The 24,249-nt window shown below is 39.9% G+C and overlaps 1 protein-coding gene across 1 annotated transcript; it reads right to left on the reverse strand.

Annotated features, from left to right (window-relative positions):
- Window positions 1–64: 64 nt before the first annotated feature.
- znf292b (zinc finger protein 292b) lies at window positions 65–23,429 on the reverse strand. Its single transcript, XM_033649025.2, has 8 exons — window positions 23,245–23,429; window positions 18,332–18,486; window positions 18,049–18,127; window positions 17,504–17,639; window positions 14,665–14,867; window positions 10,684–10,820; window positions 10,066–10,207; window positions 65–7,280 (listed from the first exon to the last, which is right to left on the reverse strand). The coding sequence occupies exons 1-8, from the start codon at window positions 23,407–23,409 to the stop codon at window positions 516–518; spliced, it is 7,782 nt and encodes a 2,593-aa protein (XP_033504916.1). The 5' UTR covers window positions 23,410–23,429; the 3' UTR covers window positions 65–515.
- Between the last annotated feature and the right edge of the window lie 820 nt (window positions 23,430–24,249).

The raw sequence follows: 24,249 nt of genomic DNA on the forward strand, positions 1-24,249 counted from the left end.
AAGGTATTCCTAAACTGCAGTGTATCTAACCAAATGGCAAATGATTAAAAAACAAGTCAAACTGGTTGTAAAAAACTGTTCATTTAATAGTAAGACTGCTGGTGGCAGTGGGTGATTTCAGACTATATAACCAACGCACAATAATCAACATCTTCAAATCACAAACTACACACAACAATACAATCAATTTTCAAAGTCTGTTTGTCTTTAAGTCCCACAGGGATAATTAAGACACCAAAGGTTGATGTCACAAGTTTCAGGTTACCTTTTGACTCAATAGTCCAGAAAATAAAAACATGCTATATACTTTTCTATAAAAAAGACAAAAATTGTACAGGTATTACAGTATAATTCAAAACGACTCATTTATTCTCTCTCTTTTTTTTAATAACTGGATGTGTAAAAAATATTTCAAATGTAGGGCACCAGTCTGCAGCAGAGTTTACTCATTCTAGTCCTGAGATTCTGCTTTACAAAAACAACAAAAGGACAACTTTTTCTTTTGTTTTTGTTTTTTACAATACGACCTTGGGCTGCATGTCCTGCAGCTGTTTCAACATAAGGTCAGTGACACCTGAAAAGGCCCCATCTATATATATTTTGACCTTACTAAGTGATTTCAGTTTCTGACGGTTGCTGAACCTCACACAGGTGTCTTTGGTGATCAGACTGGATGTTTTTCTCACTGGTGCTTCTAGTACATCAACCTTCCTCGTCAAGGGATGCTCACATTTATTTGACTGTTCCAGAAATTTTAAGAAAGACATTTCAAATCCCATTGGTTTAAAGGAGGCCAATGAAGCACTCTGCTCACTCATCTCCTGTTGGATTATTGCAGGGCAAGGGGGGTCTGAATGCTCCTCCTTGCTGAGAACTACTTCAGCCTTGGCCGTCTGTGGAATTTTCTTACGTTTCACTATTTTTTCGATCAGTTTTCGTGGACGTCCTCGTTTACGTTTGAGCACCACAGAGCCATCTGAACTTTCATCATTTGATAATTTGCTGTCGAATACTGTAGCAGGGGACCCTGCTGTGGCTCTTTTCCGTAGGACAGGCTTTGAATATTCATATTCCCCTCCTTCAGGCACAGGTTCTACTGTCACCTCATTGTCTGACTGTTCAGAGGTGTTGTCTGATTTGGAATCATCACTCCTGATGGGGCGGCACTTCTGCCTGGGGACCTTTTTGCAGAATATGAAGTGACTCCTTTGCTGTTCCAGGTACTTTTCTGACAGTCCGTGTCCCACGTAATGTTTTAAAATGCTCCGCTCTGATTTCATGACTGACTCACAACCTTTTATCATACAGGGGTATTGTAGAGGAAACTTCTTTGTGCACAGTGCAGATGCTTCAACTTTCGATTTCAAGGAGGGTTTTCCATATTTAGTCCAGTGATTGCTCTTACTTGCCTTGCTAACTCTTTTTGTGTCACTTCCCTTCTGTACGATCTTTTTATTGCTCTCAATGTTTTCCTTTCCGTTACTTGTCTTGGTAATTTGGTAATGCAAAGTCTTTGAGTTCTGTTTCGTCCCATCTTCTTTTATCTGTTGATTCTTTAATTTAGGCTGGTAGAGATCCTGATGCTTTTTCATAACATGTCTGAGCAAGTTTGACTTTGTGGCATATGAACGGTCACAGCCTTCAATTTCACACTCAAACAACACGTTTATTGGTTCAGGTTTGGCCAACTTCAGATCTTTATGCTGTTCCTTGACGTGCCCTATGTACTTCCAGAAAGTAGTGAAGGTTGCTGTGCATCCTTGGTGGCTACAAGCAAACTTTCCGAGCTTGATGCTGGACAAGATACTGCCGACCTTATCGAGACTGAACTCGTGCAGCTGAAGATAGTGCTGCAGAAGGTTGGGAACTTCTTGGAAAACTCGAGAGCAGTCTTTGACTTGGCATCTGAATTCAGAAATCTGGGGGATGTCTGCCTCTGGCTCCTCCTCATCGTGGTCCATTGTTTCATCCAGTCCCTCACTCTGGTCCTGCTCTTCGTTCACTTCCAACGCTGACAAAGCAGACTGGTGAACAGCTCTGTAGTGGAGAATTAGATTGTGCTGGATGGTAAAGGCTGCCACACAACCTTGATGAACGCAGCGATATGGTCTGTATGGACTCATGGCATCATCTGAGTTAGGCTTCTTCTCTTTAGTCTTCTTAGTAATGTCTAATGCCTGCCTGTTGATTGCAGATTGTTTTCCCAGAGATGGAGGCCCATTAGCTTTGGGTGTGGCAGACATAGCCTTGGTGAGAGCAGCTGACATCTTGGGCAAATGGGCTCCAACTTGTTGAATGGGCACCCTGGGCAAGATTCTTTGTGGCCCACGTGACCACTGTTGTGCTGCCATCCCTGCTTGTACTGACTGAAAGGTTGTTGTAGAGGTATGGGCCTGCACCGCTGGAGCAACCTCTTGCTTGCACATTGGAGCTGCTTGTAAGGGATGAATGACCGTGGAGCGATTGTCATCTTGAAATTTCTGATTAGCTATGTTACTAGATGGATAATTACATTTTACTGCATCTTGTAGTGAATACAGATGTGTTTCTTTCTCCGCTGATGAAGGAGAAGCTGCTGTGGTTTTAGCTGCTGGAGAAAGACGATTTCGAATAGCAGCAGATGCAGCAGCATTTGCCTCCCTGCGCTTCATGTCTAGATCTGCGATTTCTTTTGCTGATAATTTGTGAACTGACTGGTAGTGTGCACGAAGGTTAGAGTTGCGAGTAAATCTTTTACTGCATTTTTGACACTTGAAAGGTGCATATAGTCCATACCTTTTCTTAACCACATTCACCATGTCAAGTGTGTAGTTGTGAGATTTGGAGAGGTGTTTCCAAAGTGCTTCTCCTGACATTGAACTATATGTGCAGTTCTCATTCTCACAAGCAAATGGCTTGATATAGTCCTTTGTAGATCCTGTCTTGCTGTAGGTACTATTGTGGGTACTATTTTGGGTACTGTGGGTACTATTTTGGGCACTGTGGGTACTATTTTGTTCCACAGGAGCTGACATCTGATCAGATATTTCTCTGACCAAGTTGAGTCTTTCAAATGCACTTTGAATTTCTGTCATCCACTGTTGCTGGCTGGCAGATAACTGAGAGGGCTCGAGATCTACATCATTTGCCAGGACGCCTGTGGGGCTCAGTACCTCCTGCTGCAGGGTGGAGTTCTCTCTGAAACAAGTAAAGCTCTCTGTGTTCAGCAGTCCTTCAATTTCCCCAGCTGTTTCTGGGATGATTGTCGAGTTTTCTTGCATGACTTGTTCTTGACTAGCTGGGTTGCTCTTTGCATCATGAGACATTTGATTAAGTCCATAATTACTGGAAGGACTGCACACTGGGCCAAAAGACATGGGACTCTTTGCACTGGCGTTAGGGTCAGTGTTAGTTGAAAGGCATACGCTGTGTCTGCGTTGAAAGTCGCCAGCCAAAATCTGCTCTCGCAGTCTCTTTTTAATATCTTGCTCAGTTGTCTTCCACTGCATTTCAGTCAGCTTGCCACTTGTTGTTGCTGGACTAAGCTGACTGCCAGGTAACAGTGTTTGCGTTACTGGGTTTGAATCTGGTGTCTGAACTGTTGTATCGGAGTGATAACCTTCACTGGGGTTTGTAGGAACACTGCCAGAAACAGCAGGTGAAGGGTTTTCTGTGAGAATTTGAGAAAGAAGTGGGTCAGGGAACTCACCTCCAGCAAAACTATCAACACCAGGCTGAGGATAATGGGCTGTACTGTATGAGCTGTCCTCTCGCTTCAGCTGGACATTTTCTGTATGCTGTATGACCGAGCTCCCTGGCAAACGCTCACCAGCTAAATAGGGAAGACAGGGGTTTTGGAACATTGGTTGGGGAGCAGGTGTGTTCACAAAAAGATCAGACATGTTAGATTCAGCCATGATTTGTTTAAGAATGTCATCATTTGACTCATTTGACTCGTTCTCATATACTGGCAAATTATCTTGTGGATAATTAGGGGTGGCGTAATCTTTTGTGGCTGTTGAATTATTTGTTACTGACTGATGAGGCTTCTCTTGATAAACAGCAGGAGGATTATAAGACATCTGTGGCTGAGCAGTGCTTACTGTTTGCTCTGAATTGAGAAGGTCAAGAAATGATGCTGGCAGGTCTGTGTTCAGTTCTGACTCTTCGTAGGGTTTACAGATTACACGCTTGGACAAATGGCCCCCGAGGGATTTGGGACTATCAAATTGCCTATAACACCTGCAGCAAACAAATTTGCCATCCTTGAGAATAGCTGGCCATTTGGTCCTTTTGCTTCTTCTTGATCGCTTTTGATTTTCAGGAGTGTTTTCAGAGATGACTGGACCATTTTGAGGTTGGATGTTACTGTCTTTTTGGCTTTTCTTGGCTTTTTTGGCTCTCCTGTTTGGAGAGCGAAAATCTGACTGCACGTGATTTTGCACCGATTCATTTTTTTCTGATGCCCTAGAACCAGAGACTAAACCGTGTTGCATCTGTGATGTATGTGGTGCAATAAGGTCTGCAGCGTGTTGTGACACTTCCTTAGCCCCATCCATGTACAAGGGCATAACTGACTGGGATCCATTTCCCGTAAGTGGCGATGGCAAGGACTCTGCTGGTCTGTTCATTGTTGACCCAATCACAGAGCAAGATGGGACACTAAGTGGCAGAGCAGCACTGGTAGAATTGACTTGCGGCATCACTTGCATGATAGATGGATAGACTTGGGAAGAGCCACAGTTTTGAACTTGTTGACTACCAGTGGCTGAGTTCCAATTCTGACAACCTGAAACTTGGGACTGCGCAGGTATTGGATTTGTATCAGTTCCTAGCTGAGAGAGAACGATGGGATTTAAAACATTTTCCATCAGGAGTGAAGCACTCTGGTTGTGGGCAGATGAGGAATGGGAATGTAGAGCTGTACAGTCTGGTCTTGTACCCATATTAATATAAGGAACTGACTGAATAACGTTCTGCCTCTGTACCCCATGAACTGATGCTCGGTTGCCCTGTTGGTTCTTAACTGAGGCGGCTGAACTGAGATGTCCAACAGATGACGTGCTTGGTGCTGGAGCGTAGGTTATCTTAATTCTAGTTCGAGTGACTTTCCATTGCTCATAGAACTCTGGGTGAACTGTTTTCATGTGCTTGCTAACACTTCTGTAGGAGCTGTAGTGCCTTGTACATGTTTGGAATGCACAGTGAAATCGCTCTCTCTGTCCTGGAGGGGGGCCTGTGCTAGTTGAGGATGTCACAGAGTTCTCTGATCTGTTCCCAGTTAGTGGCTGAGAGTTTACTGATGGAGGGAGTGGCTGAGACATTGCTGGCTCTAAGGAGTTCTGGGGCAGTGGTAATGGTAGCATGTTGCTACTACACATTGGCCCTTGCTGCCCTGGCAATGGTAAGTTGCAGTCAGGGTTGTAACTCGTTGATCCAGTATTTACATTACTGGGGAACATTTGTGTATGGGATGCATAATTTGCTTCGAATGGAGGTACTGTTTGATTCTGTTGTGGTGGTCTCACATTATCTAAAGAATGACCACCTGAAACATGATTGTGTCTATTAGGATCAGACACATGGGAATTCAGAGGCTGAATCACAGAATTATTCAAACTCTGTGTCTGACTGGTAGTTGACAAACAGGAATTTTGTGGCTCTTGTTTGACTCTGTATTGTCCTAAGGTTTCCACAGGTGCTTGTGAAGATTTCAGCAAACTCTCAATGGACACTGGCAGTCTTCCATTGCTTGAATTACTCTCCGGGTTCCAGTGTTGTTGGGAATTCTCCTGTTTAATGGGAGTGTTACTGGAAAGCATTTGTTCAATGAGTGAAGGGCCGGGCTTCACATTTTGAGAGATCTGTTCGGAAGATGGGCTTTCTTTTTTAGTGGCATGCCCCTTCTGGTGCAAATCCAGCTGCTGTTGTGAATGGAACACCTTTCCACAGTCCACAACTTTACAAGTGAACGTTTTATAATGCTGTGCCTCATGGTCATAGAGTTTGAAGGCCTGGTTGAAAATCTTTCCACAATTTGGAAACATGCATCGGGCCTTAAAAACAGAATGTGTTTTCCTGTGCATAAGGAGCTCAGTGTTGGACAGAAAACTTGCCTTGCAGTTTAACTGTATACAGATGTAAGGCTTCACGCCACAGTGGACCTGTAAATGATCATTAAGGTGGGTGACGTTAACAAATTGGCGGCGGCAGTACTGGCACACAACCTTTTTGCTCTGCATTTCAAGGAAAGTCTTAGCTTCCTCATTGTCCCCGTGATCTTTAATATGAGCAATGAGATTTTTGAAATATTTGAAGCTCCTTCTGCATTTTCCAACAGGACACACATTGTCCTCACTGCTCTCTGTGTTAGACTTAGCAACTCTTGCCTGAAAAGCCAGACTCACCCCCCCATTTTGCACCATGGAATCCCCATTTTCATAAGGTCTGTTTTCTGTCTTGGATTTTAATGCCACCATTACAGGAGCGGTTGTTTTAGGATTGGCCAATTTCTTGTTTGTTTTCATTGCAGTCAGCCTTTCCTTGCACGACTGTTTAACGTGCGATGTTACATGAGGAATCAATGTGTCTTTTGAGGTAAAGGTTTGAGCACATATTGGGCAGCTGTACACTCCACCACTCAGATGAGTCTGTGCATGGCGTACAATCCTGTGGCCAAGGAACTCTTTGTCACATAGCACACAGTACTGCATATACACTTGCCAGTTTCTAAACCTTGCAGATATGAAACCTTTTTCTCTCAGTTTCTTCATCTCTCTGTTTTTCTGTTTTTTGTCTGTTATATCTTTTAGTTCATAGGTGCCACTGACTATGTGGTCTGGAATATTGTTATACCCCTCCTGACTGAGGAAGTCTTCCTCTTCTTCGGGGTCCTCAGTATCATTCAGCAAGTCAATGGATGACACTATTGAAGCTTCTTCACCCATTAATGCTAGACAATGACGCTTAAGTGTTTTCCAGTCCCAAAACTCCGGGTCAAAAGGCCACTGGGTTTTAAAAACCAGCAGAAGCTCGCAGCGTAGAGAGTTGGGAACAGGCATATTCTCCTCCTCTAACTTTTGATCTGGTTCATTGTAAAGAGTCTCCACAGCGTAGTATGAATCCACTGTGGGTTCCAAGAGGAACTCAGTCAGCTGGCAGGCTCGCTTGACTTCAAGGTCAGTGGGAAGCAAGCAGGATATGGTCTTACACACAGTGGCCTTGGTGTTTCCATCATTTGATTCCATTCGCAGAGCCCTTATGCACATTTCGATACACACCGGCAATCCAACGCTGTCAATCTATGAGAAAGGGAAGCAGAATAATTTCAAACTACCAAAGACATGGAGCACTTCCATAAATAATGAAGCCAATTTATTTGTAGAAAAGAAGAAACACTTAAAATAATCCAGGGTTATCCTCTGTTTGACAAAGCAAAGTTACCGACAACAACACAAAATTACCAACATATGGCTGCTGATAGATATTTTCTCATATCAATAACAAAACAAAAAAATACTAAATCAGAATTATTCTCTCATGCATTTTACATAAACCAACACACCTTCGTCTTGAGGACATTAAAGAGGAGCACCACCTAGAATTCCAATATGTTATTTCCATGGACCAGGATCCAAACTATATTTGTGAACGTGAGCTACTTTCTCTTAAAGCCAGAAACCAGAGAAGTAAGTCTCAAATTTGTGATGTCATCAAGTATAAAATCTAAAGCTGCTCCAGAGACAATAAATGGAAGCCTGATTTTGTCAACCCAAAGAGTGAGTTTTCTTTTTTTAATACCCAATGAGCTTTATTCTGCTGTAGCACTATTGTTTTTGGATTTGGAAGAGAATTTTGTTCATGTTTACTAGGCTTGTGCCAATTTCCGGTTTCCGGAAGCTTTTCACATCGGCGGCGTGTCATGTCAAGGAACTATATTCAACTTATCTTGCATTGTAACATGCATTATGACAACTTAATAAGGTTTATGTTTGTTTATAAATGAAGTGGAGGAGCCTACAAGTGTTTTGTTTAGTTTGTCTCAGAGGCTTCCTACGCAGCTCCGCTCAGCTGTCTGCTGCTGCTGCGAGAGATCAAATTTCATTGGGGGCGGGGAAAAGCGCTGAGGGAGTCAGCAGTCATTCAGTTTGTTGCCCTAGTAACCCGTTTCCACTGAAGAAGTTCCTGGTACTATTTGGGGGGCTGGAACTACTACAGGAACGTCCTCTCGCTCGGCCCTCTCAACCGCCGTGTCTCCACTGAAAGAGCGGAGTCGGAGGAAGGTTCCTTGGTGTCCTTCTGCATCTTCTTCTTCTTGTGTAACCTTGTGTGTATTGGCGGTTAATACAGCATTACCGCCACCTAGTGGATTGGAAGCGCATTACACCTATAATGGGCTTTTATTAGGAAAAATAGCTCAAATGCGACCCCCAGTGGTAAAATTAGGTATATAATTCGATATATCGGTTCGGTTAGACATTTGGCTTTAAATCAAACCGGTTGGAAAATTTTCAAACCGGCACAAGCCTAATGTTTACTAATATTCTGTGGACTTTCTTAAGTTATTGGAAGAAAATGTATGAATTTTTGAAATGGGCATAGCTCCCTTTAAAGGACTTCACCCAGAGTCTTTTCAGTATCAAAAACACAGCCCCTGTAGATCTGAAAGGTGGCATTGAAAATTGTAGTCTGCATCATCCAACTTGCATCAGTAGCACTTGTCAGGTTATCATGTCATTGCCAAAAATATGCCTAAATGCACTTTGATTTGTCTTTTCCATGCCATGAGCTTTTAAGGTTTGTTGCTTACAACCAGTGGAAGCAAACATAACTGTATGCAAAAATATAGATTGCTAACCAAGTTTGGCTTCAAACACAATGACAAAACAGTGAAACAGTCTATTATGATGCCGAGGAAGTTAAGACAAATTTCCTTGCATGCTTTGCCACTTTTTTTCACTTTGAAACAGTTTCCTTACAAATCCACTGTAAATCAGAGGAGTTAAATCTGACCATTTTTATCTATGCGAACAGAATCACGTTTAAAAGGCTTACAGGCTGTGAATATTTGATATTTAAAAAAAAAAATCCTTTAAACTTAAAAGGCAAACAGGCTAAAACGTGTATTGGAAAACTATGGGGGAGTGTAATATTACATGATTATTTAGAGTTTAAGGGTGATGATTAGGCATGTAACGATATATCGAATTACGCAGTGTAGCGATAAAATAAATTCTTGATACCGTCGTGGGAATGCCACGGTAGTTATATAGCTGCGTTCTCCTACAGAGCTGGTAATATGACTGTGTGACTACATTCCCCATAATCCTTTGCATGCAATTGCACGCGCAGGTGAGAGCAGACTTGTGCAGCTCAGCCTCTCAGCCTCCGACTCCGACCCGTGCGTGACCAGAGGAAATGAGACAAATGAACAGAAATGCTAAAATGGCGAATAAAAGTAAGGAGATTGAGATTAACCCTAATGGCCCGAACGACGCATAGTGCGTCCAAATTCACACCTGTTCTTCTCTATGGATTTTCTCTGCGACCGTTCGTCATAGCGAGAAGCCACGCATACCACGTGAAACAGCAGAACCGTAGCTTTCCAACAAGATCGTCGGTAGTCCAATGTTTTCACAGCGAAAAAAGTGATACAGTTACACTAAAATTATGTATAACAAAGCTTTCATACAGCTTTGCACACACATTACTCTTGGATGGATTACGCGCAAATGCAGTGTCGCACAGAAATGCCACGCATATCACATTAAAGCGCAGGACCAGGGGGGGAATGAAAGCACATGTTAAACGGTGTGTTGATTTGTTTATAATCCACTTCCAAGTTAAAAATAACATGCTGTACAGTGTACATGCAATAATTTTGAATAAAATAGCTATTTTTAACAATAATTTTTCTCTTTTTTCCCCTTGTATAAATATCGTGATATATATTGTATCGTGGACTCTTTATCATGATACTATCGTATCGTGAGTTTCTGGTATCGTTACATCCCTAGTGATGATAACTCCTAATGTTTTAGTGGGCTCAAACTTAAACAATACCACACCAGCTCACTATTTTCTCACCTCTGATTGGATGACCTTTATGAGAAACAGGATGTGGTACACGGTTTTGGAAAGTAAGGACATCTGGCGACATCTATCGAGGAAGCCCTGCTCTGATGGCTCCAATCGCTTCAGTAGCTTGCTCCAAAACAGAGTGAGCTCCCTGGTTAGAAGAAAAGGGAATTTAAATGCCAATTTATTGTATATATTGACATAACGAAGCTTATACTGACCACCAGTCTTTCAACACTGTAGATTAACAATACTAGATACTAATGCACAAGTGAGTCAATATATTTAGTTGGTTCGAACAAACATATGCAGACTAATTCTGAAATTAATTTAAACATAATCTTTCTTCAGTATGATGCTTTGTGATGTTTCTTCACACCCACTGCATATCACATTCTACTTGAAAAGCTGATTAGTTTAGCTAAAAGCTAAAATAATTCTGACAAACGTCGCAACAATTTTTAACTATTAAAAACAGTTTAAGTACATCTGCAAATATATTTGTTTGTGGGATAAAAATACAGCCTTAATAATTTCATATTAATATAAGGACTTAAAGAATCACTATGTTATTTGGTTGAAAAACCCTATTTAGATGAGCATCAAGTAGAGCTTGAGTCTTCTTACCAAGCACAGTATGTATCTCCTTGGAGGAGCTGTCGGGTCAGGAAAGCTGAGCATAAGCTGAAAGCTGCCCTCTCGTCTCCATCCGACTCCAAATTGCAGATCATCTCTAATGCATCACGGCAATCCACCTTTGAAAGCTGGACAGATAGATATCATGTATACGGTCAGTAAGTTATTCTGGAAAAAAATATCCACTTAAGAAAACACCCAAAAAAAACTTTATCATACAATGATTCTAAAGTAATAGGAAGCATCATAAATGCCTCTGAGGTAGACAGTGTCACAAACTGCTTTTTAGTTGACTGTGCCATCTTGTGGATGAGGAAGTTATTACAGGAAAGTCTTGTATATATTGTGAAGAGCTGAACTGTCTGACAACACATAGCAATGCTGTACTGTTTATGTGGTCTGCTTGATTCAAGTATTAGTGGTGTAATGGTACCTGTATTTGTCCTGAACTGTTCAGTGCAGAATGTTTCGTTTAGTTTTAGTTAAGCTTAGCCCTGTTAGCCAGGTTAGTAAAGCCAAATGGACAAGTGTGTTTCTAAATGTTTGCTGACATCGTTCAACTTAAGTTGGGTTTGGTTGTGGATACACTTCAAAATTTCATTAATGAAGGCATCACCCAAATGTTTTGATAAGCAGAACATCAGAACAGTCATGTATTTTATTGGACCAAATAAGCTCAGAGAGCCCGTGGGACCTCACCGCTCACACGCTGCTCACACACAGTGAATGGTAGAAACAACACTGATACTACTGGCTCTAATGTTAGTAGTAAGTTTTTCTATAGCAGGACACAGAAATGCTGAAAAGCAGTTGAATGGTCTCACTCGACAATTCAGTACTATACAGTTCCCTGTCTTTTCACATTTTCAAAGTATTTTCTAACATGTATAATGGGTTTAGAAAGAAATCACTGATTTTGCATTACCCAGACTTTAACAAGCCAGTTCCATAAGGTCTGTATTGCTCCTTTGTACAAAAAACAAATTATGTTAGTTTTTAGACATTTAAAGGTATAATATGTAGTTTTTCCACATAAAAATGTCTAAAAATGACTAAACCAATATTATATATTTTGTTTAGTTGTGTACTTTGATTATCAGAAATGTTTCCAACAATTTTTCAAACCCAGATAAATATGAAATAATAATAAAAGTTACGGACCATGTCATTAGGTCGCATGTCAATGGCGATGTAACTCCAGTTACCATAGCCATTAAATGAAGGAGAAGAAGAAGCAGACTGGATGAGACGTCAGAGAATGAACGTTACTGTTGCTAGGCTAAGCTAACTCGTCATGGATCATGATTACGCATTGACGGTTGCTGCATCTTCTGACACTGAAGCTGTCCCGGTAAACAAGTCAGTAAAACGGAAACGTACGGATCAACCAAGCGATCCCAGAAGAATTTTGGATAAGAGAGCCCAATCATGGATAAATATTGGTGTGGCCTTTCCGAGATGGAGAGAGCTTCGTGAAAATCTAGGACCACAATTCGACGCCAACCTCACGTGTGTTCTTCTAGACAGGTAAGCAAACATCTGGCTGATGTTATCGAAATATTAATCATTTCCACCAGTGTATTGCAAGCACTGCTGCCCGCCGGGGCACCAGCCCTCCGGCCAGCGGCCTCCACTGCAGAGCGGAGGCTGGCTATCTACAACATCTAACGATAGGTTTCTATAATGCTGAGCTGATGCCGGTAAATGAACTGCATTTATAAAAGAGGCAGAGGAATAGCTAAACATAAGATGCACTGAGCAATAGAGAGCAGCAGAGAGGGAGAAGCCATCGCTAACTGTAAAGCTAAGTAACTAGCAGTTTGACGTCATCCAACTCCGTCTTCTGTTATTGTTTTGGTTTGAGACCCCTAGCGGCAGAAAATTACATATTGCACGTTTAAAATGATAAAAATGGAGGAAATTTCTCTGGCATTTTTACTTTTTTACTGTACCGAAAAACATACCGAACTCTGACCCCAAAGCTGTGGTTCAAGAATTTGGTGTGCTGTTAAGGTGTGTTCACACCGGACCTGTTTTTTTTTTTTCGCTGTCGATCGGTTCACCCCTTTGATATCGCTTCATTGCTCAGTTGCACTTGCTCGTCAATGTGGCAGAAATCAACAGACTCGCTTTTTCGCTTTGATGATGTCATTGAAGCGATCAGGGAATTTCAGGGAGGGGAGCAGGGGTGCTTGACTGTCATGACATGTCAGCTTCATTAAAAGTATAGCTGCAAATTAAAAGCAACAATAGATGTAAAAACACACATAGACAATACATCTGTGATCAGTTCCCTAATTTAATTTTAACAATTTTTTTTATCTTCTCCAATTTCTCGTTTTATTTTACGGAAGTGATCAATGTAAGTGCACTTGTCCTAGAGCCGCCACGACGGTTTTTATAATGCAAATAACTCTGTTTAGATAAAACCTACAAGCTTCTCTTCCTATGACTTTTACTAAAATGTGTCTTGTATGTTTTTTGAAGCCTTTAAGTTACAAAAATGAAACACACTACACTTCTGAGCATTTATACCTCCGACTGCGGCAGACCGCTGCTGAAAGTTATATATTTTGATACATACAGGTAGCTATACATATTGCAAAACTCTGTAAAAGTACACCAAAGCATACATTTTCGTTTCCAAATATTTATTTGAAAACAAAACCATTCATACGGTCAATAAAAAAACATTTTGTTAATAATAAAAAACGAATCTCAACAGTGACCGCGCCAGCCGGCCGGACTGCGGCTGAACCGCTTCCAATGTTCATTCATTCATTCAGTCGCATGTTCAGTGTGTGTGTGTGCATGTGTCAGAGAGGAAAAGTATCAATAAAAAAAGGTTTCCACTAATTATTTTGGTATTTATTTCTTTTATTCTTAATTTTTTTAAATTAAAATGCGTAATATAGCCAACAATATTATAAACCAAAAGTCTAATTTATTATTGTAGAATGTATTTAGCAAATCACAATTTTCAACAGGAGACACAGTACAGCAGCAGCGCAGCAGCAAAAAAAAAAAAAAAAAAAAGGAATTATAAAAAGCCGACAAATAGTGTTAATTAATTGACATGAGACACTGGAGAGGTTGTCAGTCCTATTCTATAGTCTGTAATATTTTTTTTATTTTATCATAACTTCTTGGAAATTAAAATGCAAATGCATTTTTGGTGTGCTTCTGAGCACACGGGCAGCATAAACAATGAAGTTATGTTGCGGCGCTTGGAGGGGCGCTGTAATCCTGGCGGTCCTGTGTTAAGCACCACGGACAGCGCCAATTCATCTATTGCTGTAGCGCAGAGGCTCTGATGCCTGAGTCAGAGCATGTGAGCAGAGTTGGAGCTGCCTGGAGCAAGGAGCGGGTGGATTTTGTATGTATGTGCCAAAATAGGTAAAAAAAAAAATAAAATCATGCTTTGGTGTACTTTTACAGAGTTTTGCAATATGTATATAGCCTACCTGTATGTATCAAAATATATAACTTTCAGCAGCGGTCTGCCGCAGTTGGAGGTATAAATGCTCAGTGTAGTGTGGTTCATTTTTGTAACTTAAAGGCTTCAGAAAACATACAAGACACATTTTTAGTAAAAGTCATAGGAAGAGAAGCTTGTAGGTTTTATCTAAACAGAGTTATTTGCATTATAAAAACCATCGTGGCAGCTCTAGGACAAGCGCACTTACATTGATCACTTCCATAAAATAAAACAAGAAATTGGAGAAGATTGAAAGAAATTGTTAAAATTAAATTAGGGGACTAATCACAGATGTATTGTCTCTGTGTGTTTTTACATCTATTGTTGCTTTTAATTTGCAGCTATACTTATAATGAAGCTGACATGTCATGACAGTCAAGCGAGTGATTACATCCTTTATGCGCGAGTGACAATGTGCTAAGCTCATTCTATTTACTTTTTTTTCTCCATATACAAAAGCAAGTTGGTAAACTCAACTATCAAGCTCCACTTACCTCGTCCATAAGCGGGTCCTGTTCTGAGGTAGCACAGAGGCAGACAAGGTACATCTGCTTGAAAGTTCCCTTCCCTTGGAAGGCAGGACACTCGTTGCATGCCTTTGCCAGCAGTGAAGCCTTCCCTGGCTCATTGTCCTTCATTAGCTGCTTCACTCTCATTTCCAACAGCACCGGCCCCTCCTGCACCAGGAACTCCTCAACTGAAAAGCAGATGTTATATTGATAATGCCTTTATTATTTGAATGTACTGATTATTAAAATGGATTTTCTGTTCATTCAAATTGCAACAAACATGCAACAAGCGTACACCCATTTCTTTAAGTAAATGCAAAAATGCTTGACACCATCATGTTTTCTTTTACACGTCCACCCCAGTACATCATCTGTTATCCTGCATGTGGGACCAAATGACATTTCACCGCAACAATCAGATAAACTAAGACAGAAATATATATCTCAGATGAGCACAATCCTAGACAGGCAGACGTATTATTTCTGGCCTTTTACCTGCTCCCTGTGAGGGAGACATCAATTCAACAGAATCTGCCAGTTTGACCTGTGGTTCAAACACAACTGCTATGCACCGGACCTGACCTTTGTGGACAACTTTGCAGCTTTTCTGGGTCCTGGTGACGTCTTTGGCAGACATTCACTCAAACTACTCTCTCTGAACATGTGCCTTACTGCCCTTGTCACTTTCCCTTCATGTACTTTACTCAATGTTTTACTATTGTTTACATCTCTGTATTTTCTGTGTGTATACATTTATTACATCTCATTATGCACATACATTTATGACATTTCTGTTTACATTACAGTTAATTCACTTTGCCATTACTGTGTTTCCCTGTCTACCACAAATAGGGGCTGAACTTACTGTCATGGGCATTTACCATCCCCCTCTGCAGCAAGTGAAACTCTGGAGGAAATTAAGGACTTCTGGTCATCCAATGCAGCCACTGAGCTTTCTCATTATAGGTGACTAAAACCTTTATGGGTTGTTCAGCAATTAGGTTGCTAACAGATCTTTGGTCTATCTCGGCTGAAAAATTTCACTAATTCTACATTAACTGATGTCATTTCAACAAACCAACCCATAATTACTGTGGTTCTGAAACCCAATAAAAATGTATTAATAAGAGAAATTTCAAAAACTTAAATGCATAAAAATAACATGTTGTATTTAAGGCCCAAAATTAAATTGTTTTTTCTAATATTTTTAGCCTTACTGGTGAATTAAAGTTTTCTTATACCACTAACTTAAAAGTTTTATCAGCTTATATTTCTTGTATTATTTGTGAGTGGTTTTATTAGTGTGGCTGTGTGTGTGTGTGTGTGTGTGTGTGTGTGTGTGTGTGTGTGTGGTGTGATGGTTGTTTTAAGTCAATTAACTTTCTTGCTGTTATCTTGAGTACATGTAATTCATTCTTAGGACTTAAAAAATAGATTTGAATTTCCTAAATAAGGAAAGAGTCTAACTGTTTCTAAAAGCAACAGTGAGACTTGTTCAAAAATGATCTTATTGCTCAGTCAAGAATAGAAATTAGTTTTCATTATGGCATTTTCTTATCATTAACAATATAATGAATGTGATTAACAATTTGAGGACTAATATATCTGTAATTATGGAATGCCCTCTGTATTTCTCTGTACACAGTATACTCTATTTTCACAGGGTTTTCAAGGCCTTCTGCAGAGAAGAATCCCTGCAACACGATGCTAACATCACCATGCTTCAAGGTGGTTTGGATGTTTATTCTTGCAATGTATAATGTTTGACTTGTGCCTAACATCCCATTTGGTATTATGGCCAAAAGGGTTAATTTTGGTTCTTTTATATTGTTTCAGTTCCCCAAGTATCTTTTGGCAGAAGATTTCCTGTTTCCAAAGTGAAAATTCCAGTCCGACTGAAATCACATTTTACTTATTCCTTAATGAAGTCTAAAATAATGTAAATGTGTTTTTAAAATGTATTGTAAATAGTTGTTTTGTTGTTTAAATGACAAAAGAGGTCTTTCTGTAAATATCTGAAACCTCCTTTTTGTCTCACAAAGTGTGTCATGTGCAGACAGCATGTTGTTAGTGGTAAAGAGAGTGAGAACCACACCAGCATCTAACCTGCCCCAAGAGACATCTGCAAGCACGTTTACATGCTTTTTGCATTAGCAGTGCACTTTTCCCCAGTGAATGTGGGTTCGGTTGCTCGTTCAACAGGCTAAGGTGCAGGACCATACGTTTGTTCATGTTTGCAAGTTAGACAGAAATCAAGACTTTAGCAGGAAAGCTAATGTGATTGTTGTCCAAAGTCTGCGGGTCTGCAGCAGGCTGCTGTCTAGCTCAGTGTGACTGTCTGCTCTGCCTTTGACAGAACACAACGTTACTGCATTATGCAAGATATGATTGGCTGTATCAGAATCAGATCTCCATCTATATAAACCAATTCCTCACTGTATTCCATTGAATTAATGCAGTTAATGCAAAGATACTTAAATACTTAAATTTAGATGACAAATTTCTCCCTTTTGGTTTCTGATCTCTCCTCTAAAGAGAATACAAGACAAGTGATTTACAGAGCAAGTGCGTATGCTGTAGCAGAAAAAAGAAATTAAATTAAATTCCAGATTGCACTTTAACAAAATTTTAGCACAACATATTGACTTTTGAAAACTACACATCATCCCAGATCTTAACAATCTGACAGCTGATAATAACATACCACTCTATTACTGGAGATATTAACAAAAACAAAAACAAACATATATATATGCCTCTCCCTTCATTTTTTTTGAATTTTTCAGTTAGTGTAGGAACTTAAAGAACCAGCTCAGGAGCTCACCCTGTTCAGTCTGTAGGCTTTCATTGGACAGAAGGCCTTGTAGGATGCTGTTGGTCCAAACACCATCATACTGGCCCAAAGCAGAGAGCAGGGACAGCTGAGTGATTCCATTCTCCTGCAGCTGACTGTAGGCAAACTGTACACAACAGGAAAACTCCATGACTTCAGGGACAAAAGGCAGAGGGTATGTGAAAATCTTAGGTTTATTTAGTTAAGGTTTTGGTAGATTTGGAATTACAGATGGATAAATTTATGGAAACTTAATTAGTTAGACTAAAGGCAATGAATACTGCATATGATGGAGTAAATAAAGTTTGGATTTGAGGACCTAATAACAGTATTTAATACAAGTTGTGGACATTTTAAAAGCTAAGATATTTCAACTTAAACTTTTAAGTGTCAGTCACTTTCATACTGTAAAAACAAAGGAAGTTGCAGGGTGACAGTGTTTTGTCATTCTGTGCAAAACTTGGGTTTCAGTTCTGGCCTTGCATTAAAAAAAAAAAAAAACAACTTCTTTCTAAAAATGGGAATCTTAGCTTTACCTGAACAGATGACTTGAATTCTTTCCATAAGCCATCTGGAACATCCGTCTTCAGTGAGAGCAAAAGCTCCACAAAACTCCTGCAAAACAAATGGGCAGTCAACAAAAACACATTGACCTTCGCCTGCAATTTAAACAAGAGCACAGAAACTTAGATTGAATTAACAAAGAAACCTAAAATCTAGCTTTGTAGCTGGGTTGCATTCAGCACAATGATTACTGATTATGGGGCTAAACCCTTTATCTCATCTGCAGAAAATCATATCTTTAATAGCAGTACTTACAGTGAGAGCCTCTCAACCACAAGTGGAACATTTTCACACTGCAGTGAGAGGTGCGGAGAGGCCTCGGCATAACTCAGCAGTGCCACTATGTACACTTCCACCAATGGCAAAGGTTCTTCCTCTATCCTCCAACGGCCTGCATACTCCAGCAGTGTCTACAGTAAGGGAACCACAGTCAGTCACTTACTTATCAACAATTTAGAGAGATCCTGTTTGCACTAACAACTGTTACAAGCAGTTGAGTAAGGTTGAGTTTTTTGCACAAGTAGGGCTAAAAAGACAAATAAGTGCCACCTACAGAAACAAAAAGTTCAACAGAAAATCTTACAAGACAGCTTAACACTGATTGACCAAGGACGTTGGTTTCTTTGATCTACTGGCTATTGAAAGACCAACCAAAATCTGATCTTTTTTTTACGAATATTAACCATTTGCCACATGGCAGCAGTCATACAGGCGTTGAAATTGCCCTACTCTGTTCCATTAGCCCCTTTTACACTGCCTCTTCAAAGCAGGAATTTAACGCTGTAAATCCGTCCCGTCGTTCTGTGTAATAGGTACAATTCCAAAATGGGGGGACAGAGTTATCTTGCCCTTAAGCCTGCACTGAAAGCAGTAACAGTGCCGAAAAAATGTCTGTACAAACCATACAGCGAGCAGGATGGGATCACAGCACGGGTGTGAAGTTTTAATGACATGTTATGCATGCAATCCAAAAAGTAGATGATAGCAGTTAACAGCTAACTTAAAGAAGAACAACAGCGGCCGAAATGTTCACAAATTGGGAAAACAATGAGGACGAGATCAGCAACATCAGAGATCGTAAATGTTTGCTATTGCCATGTTATGCCATTGTTATTGCTTATAAAGTGCTGATGCTGTTGTGTTACATGTTACTCCCACAACGCCTCTTTTGCTTCTGTGATGCTGCCGTTGTTTGGTTCTGTGTAAAAATGCGAAGGAGGCATAAAAAGGGACATTGTAGCGGCACTATAGTGCAATCTTTGGCTAAAAAGGGCCAATGGCAGTAAATAGTGAGTTCAAACTTCAAAAGGCCGTAACTGCAGCAAACACTGGAGGGCACCAATTATGAGATGATTTCCTTGACAGAATAAAATACAAAAACATTACAGTAGTATCTAAAAGAACCCATTTTTATGTTATGTTCTTTGTGGTGTTTAATAATTTTGGTCATATGTATTTCAAAATTTTATCATCTATGAACTATCATTTTTACTTTTTTGTTACATTAGAAGAAAACAAAGAAAAAGAAAAAAAAAAACAATTCAAGATCTTATACATCATAACCCAAATAACTCTTTCGTAACATCTTTCAGGCCTGACAGGACTATATCCAGGTTCGAATTTAACCTGCCATATCTACTGGTGACTTGTTACAACCATCTGGTTAAGGACTGCAGCTAACAATTATTTTCATTATCGATTAATCTGCTGATTATTTTCATGATTAATGAATTGTTTAGCCTATAAAAAGTCAAAAAAAGTCAAAAATGCTTATTACAATTTCACAGAGCCATATGTGACTACTTTCATTTGCTTTTTATTGTCCAACTAACAGTCCAAAACCCAAAGACTATGCATTTTCTGTTAAAAAAAAAAAAAAAAAAAAAAAACCACACACACACAAAGCAAATTCTCACATTTAGAAGCTAGAACCAGCAAATGTGTTAACCTTTTTGCTTAAAAAGTGACTAAAATGAATAATCAGTTAACAAAACAGTTGGCAATTACTGTTAACATTTCCATGGTCAACAACCGCTTCTCTGTAATTACGCATGTGACAATAAATACCTTTGAAAAACTGGACTTTTTGGTTGGACTGTAGCAAAGCAGTGAGTGAGTGATGAAGTAACACCACTGGTTGGTTGTATGTTGGAGTTTTCCCATTGGCCGTTTGGCTTTCAAAACAAATGGGTGCAAGCAATCCTCAACTTATGCCCTCTGGGGGCTTTTACAGCGTTTCCACTGCGGCTCATTCCAAATCTATTACACACTAAGAGGGGATTATTCTACTGGTCTTGGATACTACCATCTGAAGACTAAAGACTTCTGAGTTCACAGACCAGACCATTTTGTATGTCTGTCAAAAGCAAGTGAAATGCTTCACTTGAAGATAATTACCAGAAATACTTGTAGAAAGTGTAAAATATTGTGTGTTACACTATCTTTGCCCAGTGTATGCAAGTTATCTAACAGGGTTTCAAGAGACCTTGAGGAGTTGTTAGTCCCAAACGTGCTGTATTTGGTGTAGCCCATAAATTGAATTTTAAGATGGAAAAGGTGTCTCCACTTCCTCCCACTGTACAAAAATGGAGCCAGAATATCTTGGATCCTGCATGTTTGTTATCCAGAGGGATTTGGTTCAACAAGGCTCGATCTATGCACTTTTTGTGACATAATAACAGCTTATGACATTTTTTTCAGCATAGATAAATTCTAGACCTAGACCTACATTAAAGCACATAAACCTACATAAATGCTGATTATAATAGGCTACGAATCATAGACAACACCTGTTGAAGTGCTAGTGTGCAGAAACAGGGACACGAAAACAGCTACTAGCTCAATAGAATTCGATTCTACGGTGGCCAGCACAGGGGGTTTGATCCCAGACCAGTCCAACTCCCTGTTGCACAGGAAACCCGGAACAGCTCTACTCCCAGCAAAAAAGTCAGTTCAGCGTCTAACTGATAAGCATAAGCTAACACAGCAGCAGCAGCTGACATCCAACACTAAGCATAAACTTATCCCTGTGATGCCAACTGTTAGCCCTGCTACTGTGAATGAGCAGGCGAAATCTCATCAAGTGCCCCTGGCATGGAGTTCAAACTCCCGCAGTAGTAGTCTCATAGGGGCGGGGAAGCGGACAGACCGCAGGCTGGTCGGGGTAGCTAATGTGTCATGATAGAGAGAGAGAAGGAAGGAAGGGAGAAAGAGAAAGAGAGAGGGCCAAAGAGGGGCTGAGCAAATCAATACGCTGGGCACTACTCTACCATGAAATGAGATTTGATCTATTTTAAATAGGAAAAGCAACAACAATAACAACAACCCCACCCCCCAGAAAATCAATATGTACCTATCAATGCTGTTATTGTGAAATAAATCAATGTATGGGAAACCCTACAAAAAGCAAATATTTAATTAGAATTTATTTGCCATTTCTCAATAAAACAAACAAACAAAACAAACCTGAATTCCAAAATTAGAAACTGAATACCTGGACAATAACCAAATTAACAAAAAGTGGAACATTTGGATCCAGACCTTCCAATTATATCGTGTGATCTTTCTAAACACATGCTTCAACAAAAAAACAGAAAAATGCTTTTAACAAAACATGCTGTACGTCATACCCACACTTCCCACCTTGAAAATTGTATAATATACTGACTAATTAACTTGATATACTTTGTGTCATACTCATACCTTTCATCTTGTAAGCCGAATAATATGCTGTTTAATTAAAAAAATAAAAATAAACAAATACATTCCTGGGATTACTTGTGAAATTTGGTAATGAACTTTAATATCCAGGAATTCAAAATTCACATTAGACTCTACCACTGGCTATCTGTAATAATTTGGACACAATTTATCACACTGACCATACACTGTCCGGCCACATATTAGGTTTCAACCAAATCTTGTTTTAGAATCTACTTTCTATGATCAACTCGTGCCAATAAGAGCATTTGTAAATACATTCATCTCTTTCTATTCTTATTCTAACAGTGCCCCTCCACATGACCTTCCTGCTAATATACTTTTTTTACACCTCTGTGTTGAAGATTAGATTATACATCTTTGTAGATTAGATTATACATCTTTATTTTTCCGTCACAACTCTATGTCTCACTTTGAGCTCTGTTTCTGGAGACAATCGACATATTTCCTTTCACCTAATCCGCTAACCAGAAAAAAAACACGGGAGTCGAAATGCATGGTGCAGATCCGCCCTCCTCGTACTCCCATATGCTCACACAACACCCTAGGCTAAACACATATCTGTAGCAACTGAATTGTGCAATGGCCCACTGATGGGAAACGTGCAGGACTCAAGGGAGCCTAGCTGATATGCAGGGTCTATTGTTTTAGTAACGCAACTTTGGTGGAAAAACGGCGTACCCCTTCTGCAAAAGCGTGCGTTCCATTTGGCACGTACACACACGAAATCCATCGCGGGAAAAACCCACAAATGCTGAGTTCTCCTGTGAAGTCTCATCAAATACACTACGTTTTACGTAAGGTAGTAGTGAAGATTACGTTGTTGTTGTTATTGAAAACAAAATAACGTTATGGGGCAATAGCTACAATAAAACCACCACAAAGCAAGACCAATTCAATTTGCTAACGCGAGAGCTTCATTTCCACCATGGACAATCAGCAAAATTATACTCACGTGCACGCGCATGTAACCAAACATACCAGGCTAAAAGCTAACATTGGCTAACTGCAGGTATAACCATTTTGACTGTCAACATGGAATAGGTAGCGTTACCATCCTGAACTAAACGTGGAAACGAACTGGTGTTCGTCTTTAACGATTCTGTGGCCAATACATACATGTAAATCCGTATATTTAACTGGTTTTTAACGCAATAAACAAGACGGTGCACAAACACTAACGTTACCTCCTGCAGACACAGGAGCTAGCGTGTGCTAGCAGCTATCTGAGCTAGCCACAGATTGTATTCTATTTGTTCTGCTTTACAGATGGGCTAAATATTAGCCACTGCACCTTATTATATTCTGCAACTGTTAACGTTACATAGCTCGACAATTAAACCCCTCCATGGATTATCCCGGAGCCAGGGTGTAACGTTACCTTTATTAGGAATGCTAGCTGGCTATCTTGTTGGCTAGCGTTATATATGTGAGTGGTGATAACTTACCCTACAAAACTCTTGACAATACTCAGAAGAGGACTGGGTTGGAGAGTCGCCGCTTTCGTTAACCAAGACTTTTTGCAGTTCTTGCAACCGTTGTTTAAGTTCCCCAATCGTTTCACTGATACCGTTCTCAGGACTACGGTCCTGCTCGGCCTCCTCGTCCGCCATCTTCACACCCAGCTCCAGCGCGTACCACTACGACGTAACATACGTACGTACGTACGTATGTATGGGACGTTCGATACGTTTGCAGGCAATGTTTACGTAGTGATCCACCCCAGAGGTTATATCAGGATTAGTTAGCAGGCTGATGAATGAAATTAGGCCTACTTGAATGTGCTTTTTTTTTTTTCGTTCTCCTGCGTATTTATTTTTCGACTGAATGTAAACAGCTCCTCGTGCTCTGCTGTTATGTACTGTGTAATATGATTTTTCATCGTGCTTCCTCTTCTTGTTTGTTAACATGTGCCCTGGTTGTTTTAAATAAAGGAAACATAGATACATACATATATAGAATGAGAAGAATTAATTGAAGAGATGTGTACAAGGCATTATACAGCTTGGAGCCTACTTCAATAAGCTGGATTCATTTTGAATTTGGCCTTATATGCATTTACAACATTTTGGTCTTATGCACTACTGTGACAAAACCAGGATTTTAGAATTTCTTGAGTGCATTAATTACTATAAACTTTCTTTCAGAGTTAATACTATGGGCAAGGTAATCATTTTTACAAAAGAGTATTAGGGGGTTACATGCATTTAAAAAAGGTATGACTACTCTACTAATGACTAATGAAAAGGTGTTATTATGAAAAATAATGTCATTTTTCTTACTTATACACCAATGCACTGCCTCTCTTCTTTTTTTAAAAAAATATATATTTACAGTTGAACTGTACTGTGTTTTGTCAGTTCATGTGTCAGGCTGTAATTCCCTTGTGCAAAAAAACAAACAAAAACATCACATAACCCAGTTTAAAAATTATTCTTGACTCTTTCATATAA

The sequence above is a fragment of the Epinephelus lanceolatus genome, chromosome 13 (assembly GCF_041903045.1).
Source record: "Epinephelus lanceolatus isolate andai-2023 chromosome 13, ASM4190304v1, whole genome shotgun sequence".
In the NCBI taxonomy this organism is placed as follows: Eukaryota; Metazoa; Chordata; class Actinopteri; order Perciformes; family Serranidae; genus Epinephelus; species Epinephelus lanceolatus.

Coding starts and splice junctions, on each gene's coding strand:
- znf292b (XM_033649025.2), bottom strand. CDS start 23,409: ATGGCGGACGAGGAGGCCGAGCAGGACCGTAGTCCTGAGAACGGTATC. Junction 17,640..18,048: donor AATTCAAGTCATCTGTTCAG/GTAAAGCTAAGA, acceptor TGTTGTGTACAG/TTTGCCTACAGTCAGCTGCA. Junction 7,281..10,065: donor TAAAGGTCATCCAATCAGAG/GTGAGAAAATAG, acceptor CCTTTCTCATAG/ATTGACAGCGTTGGATTGCC.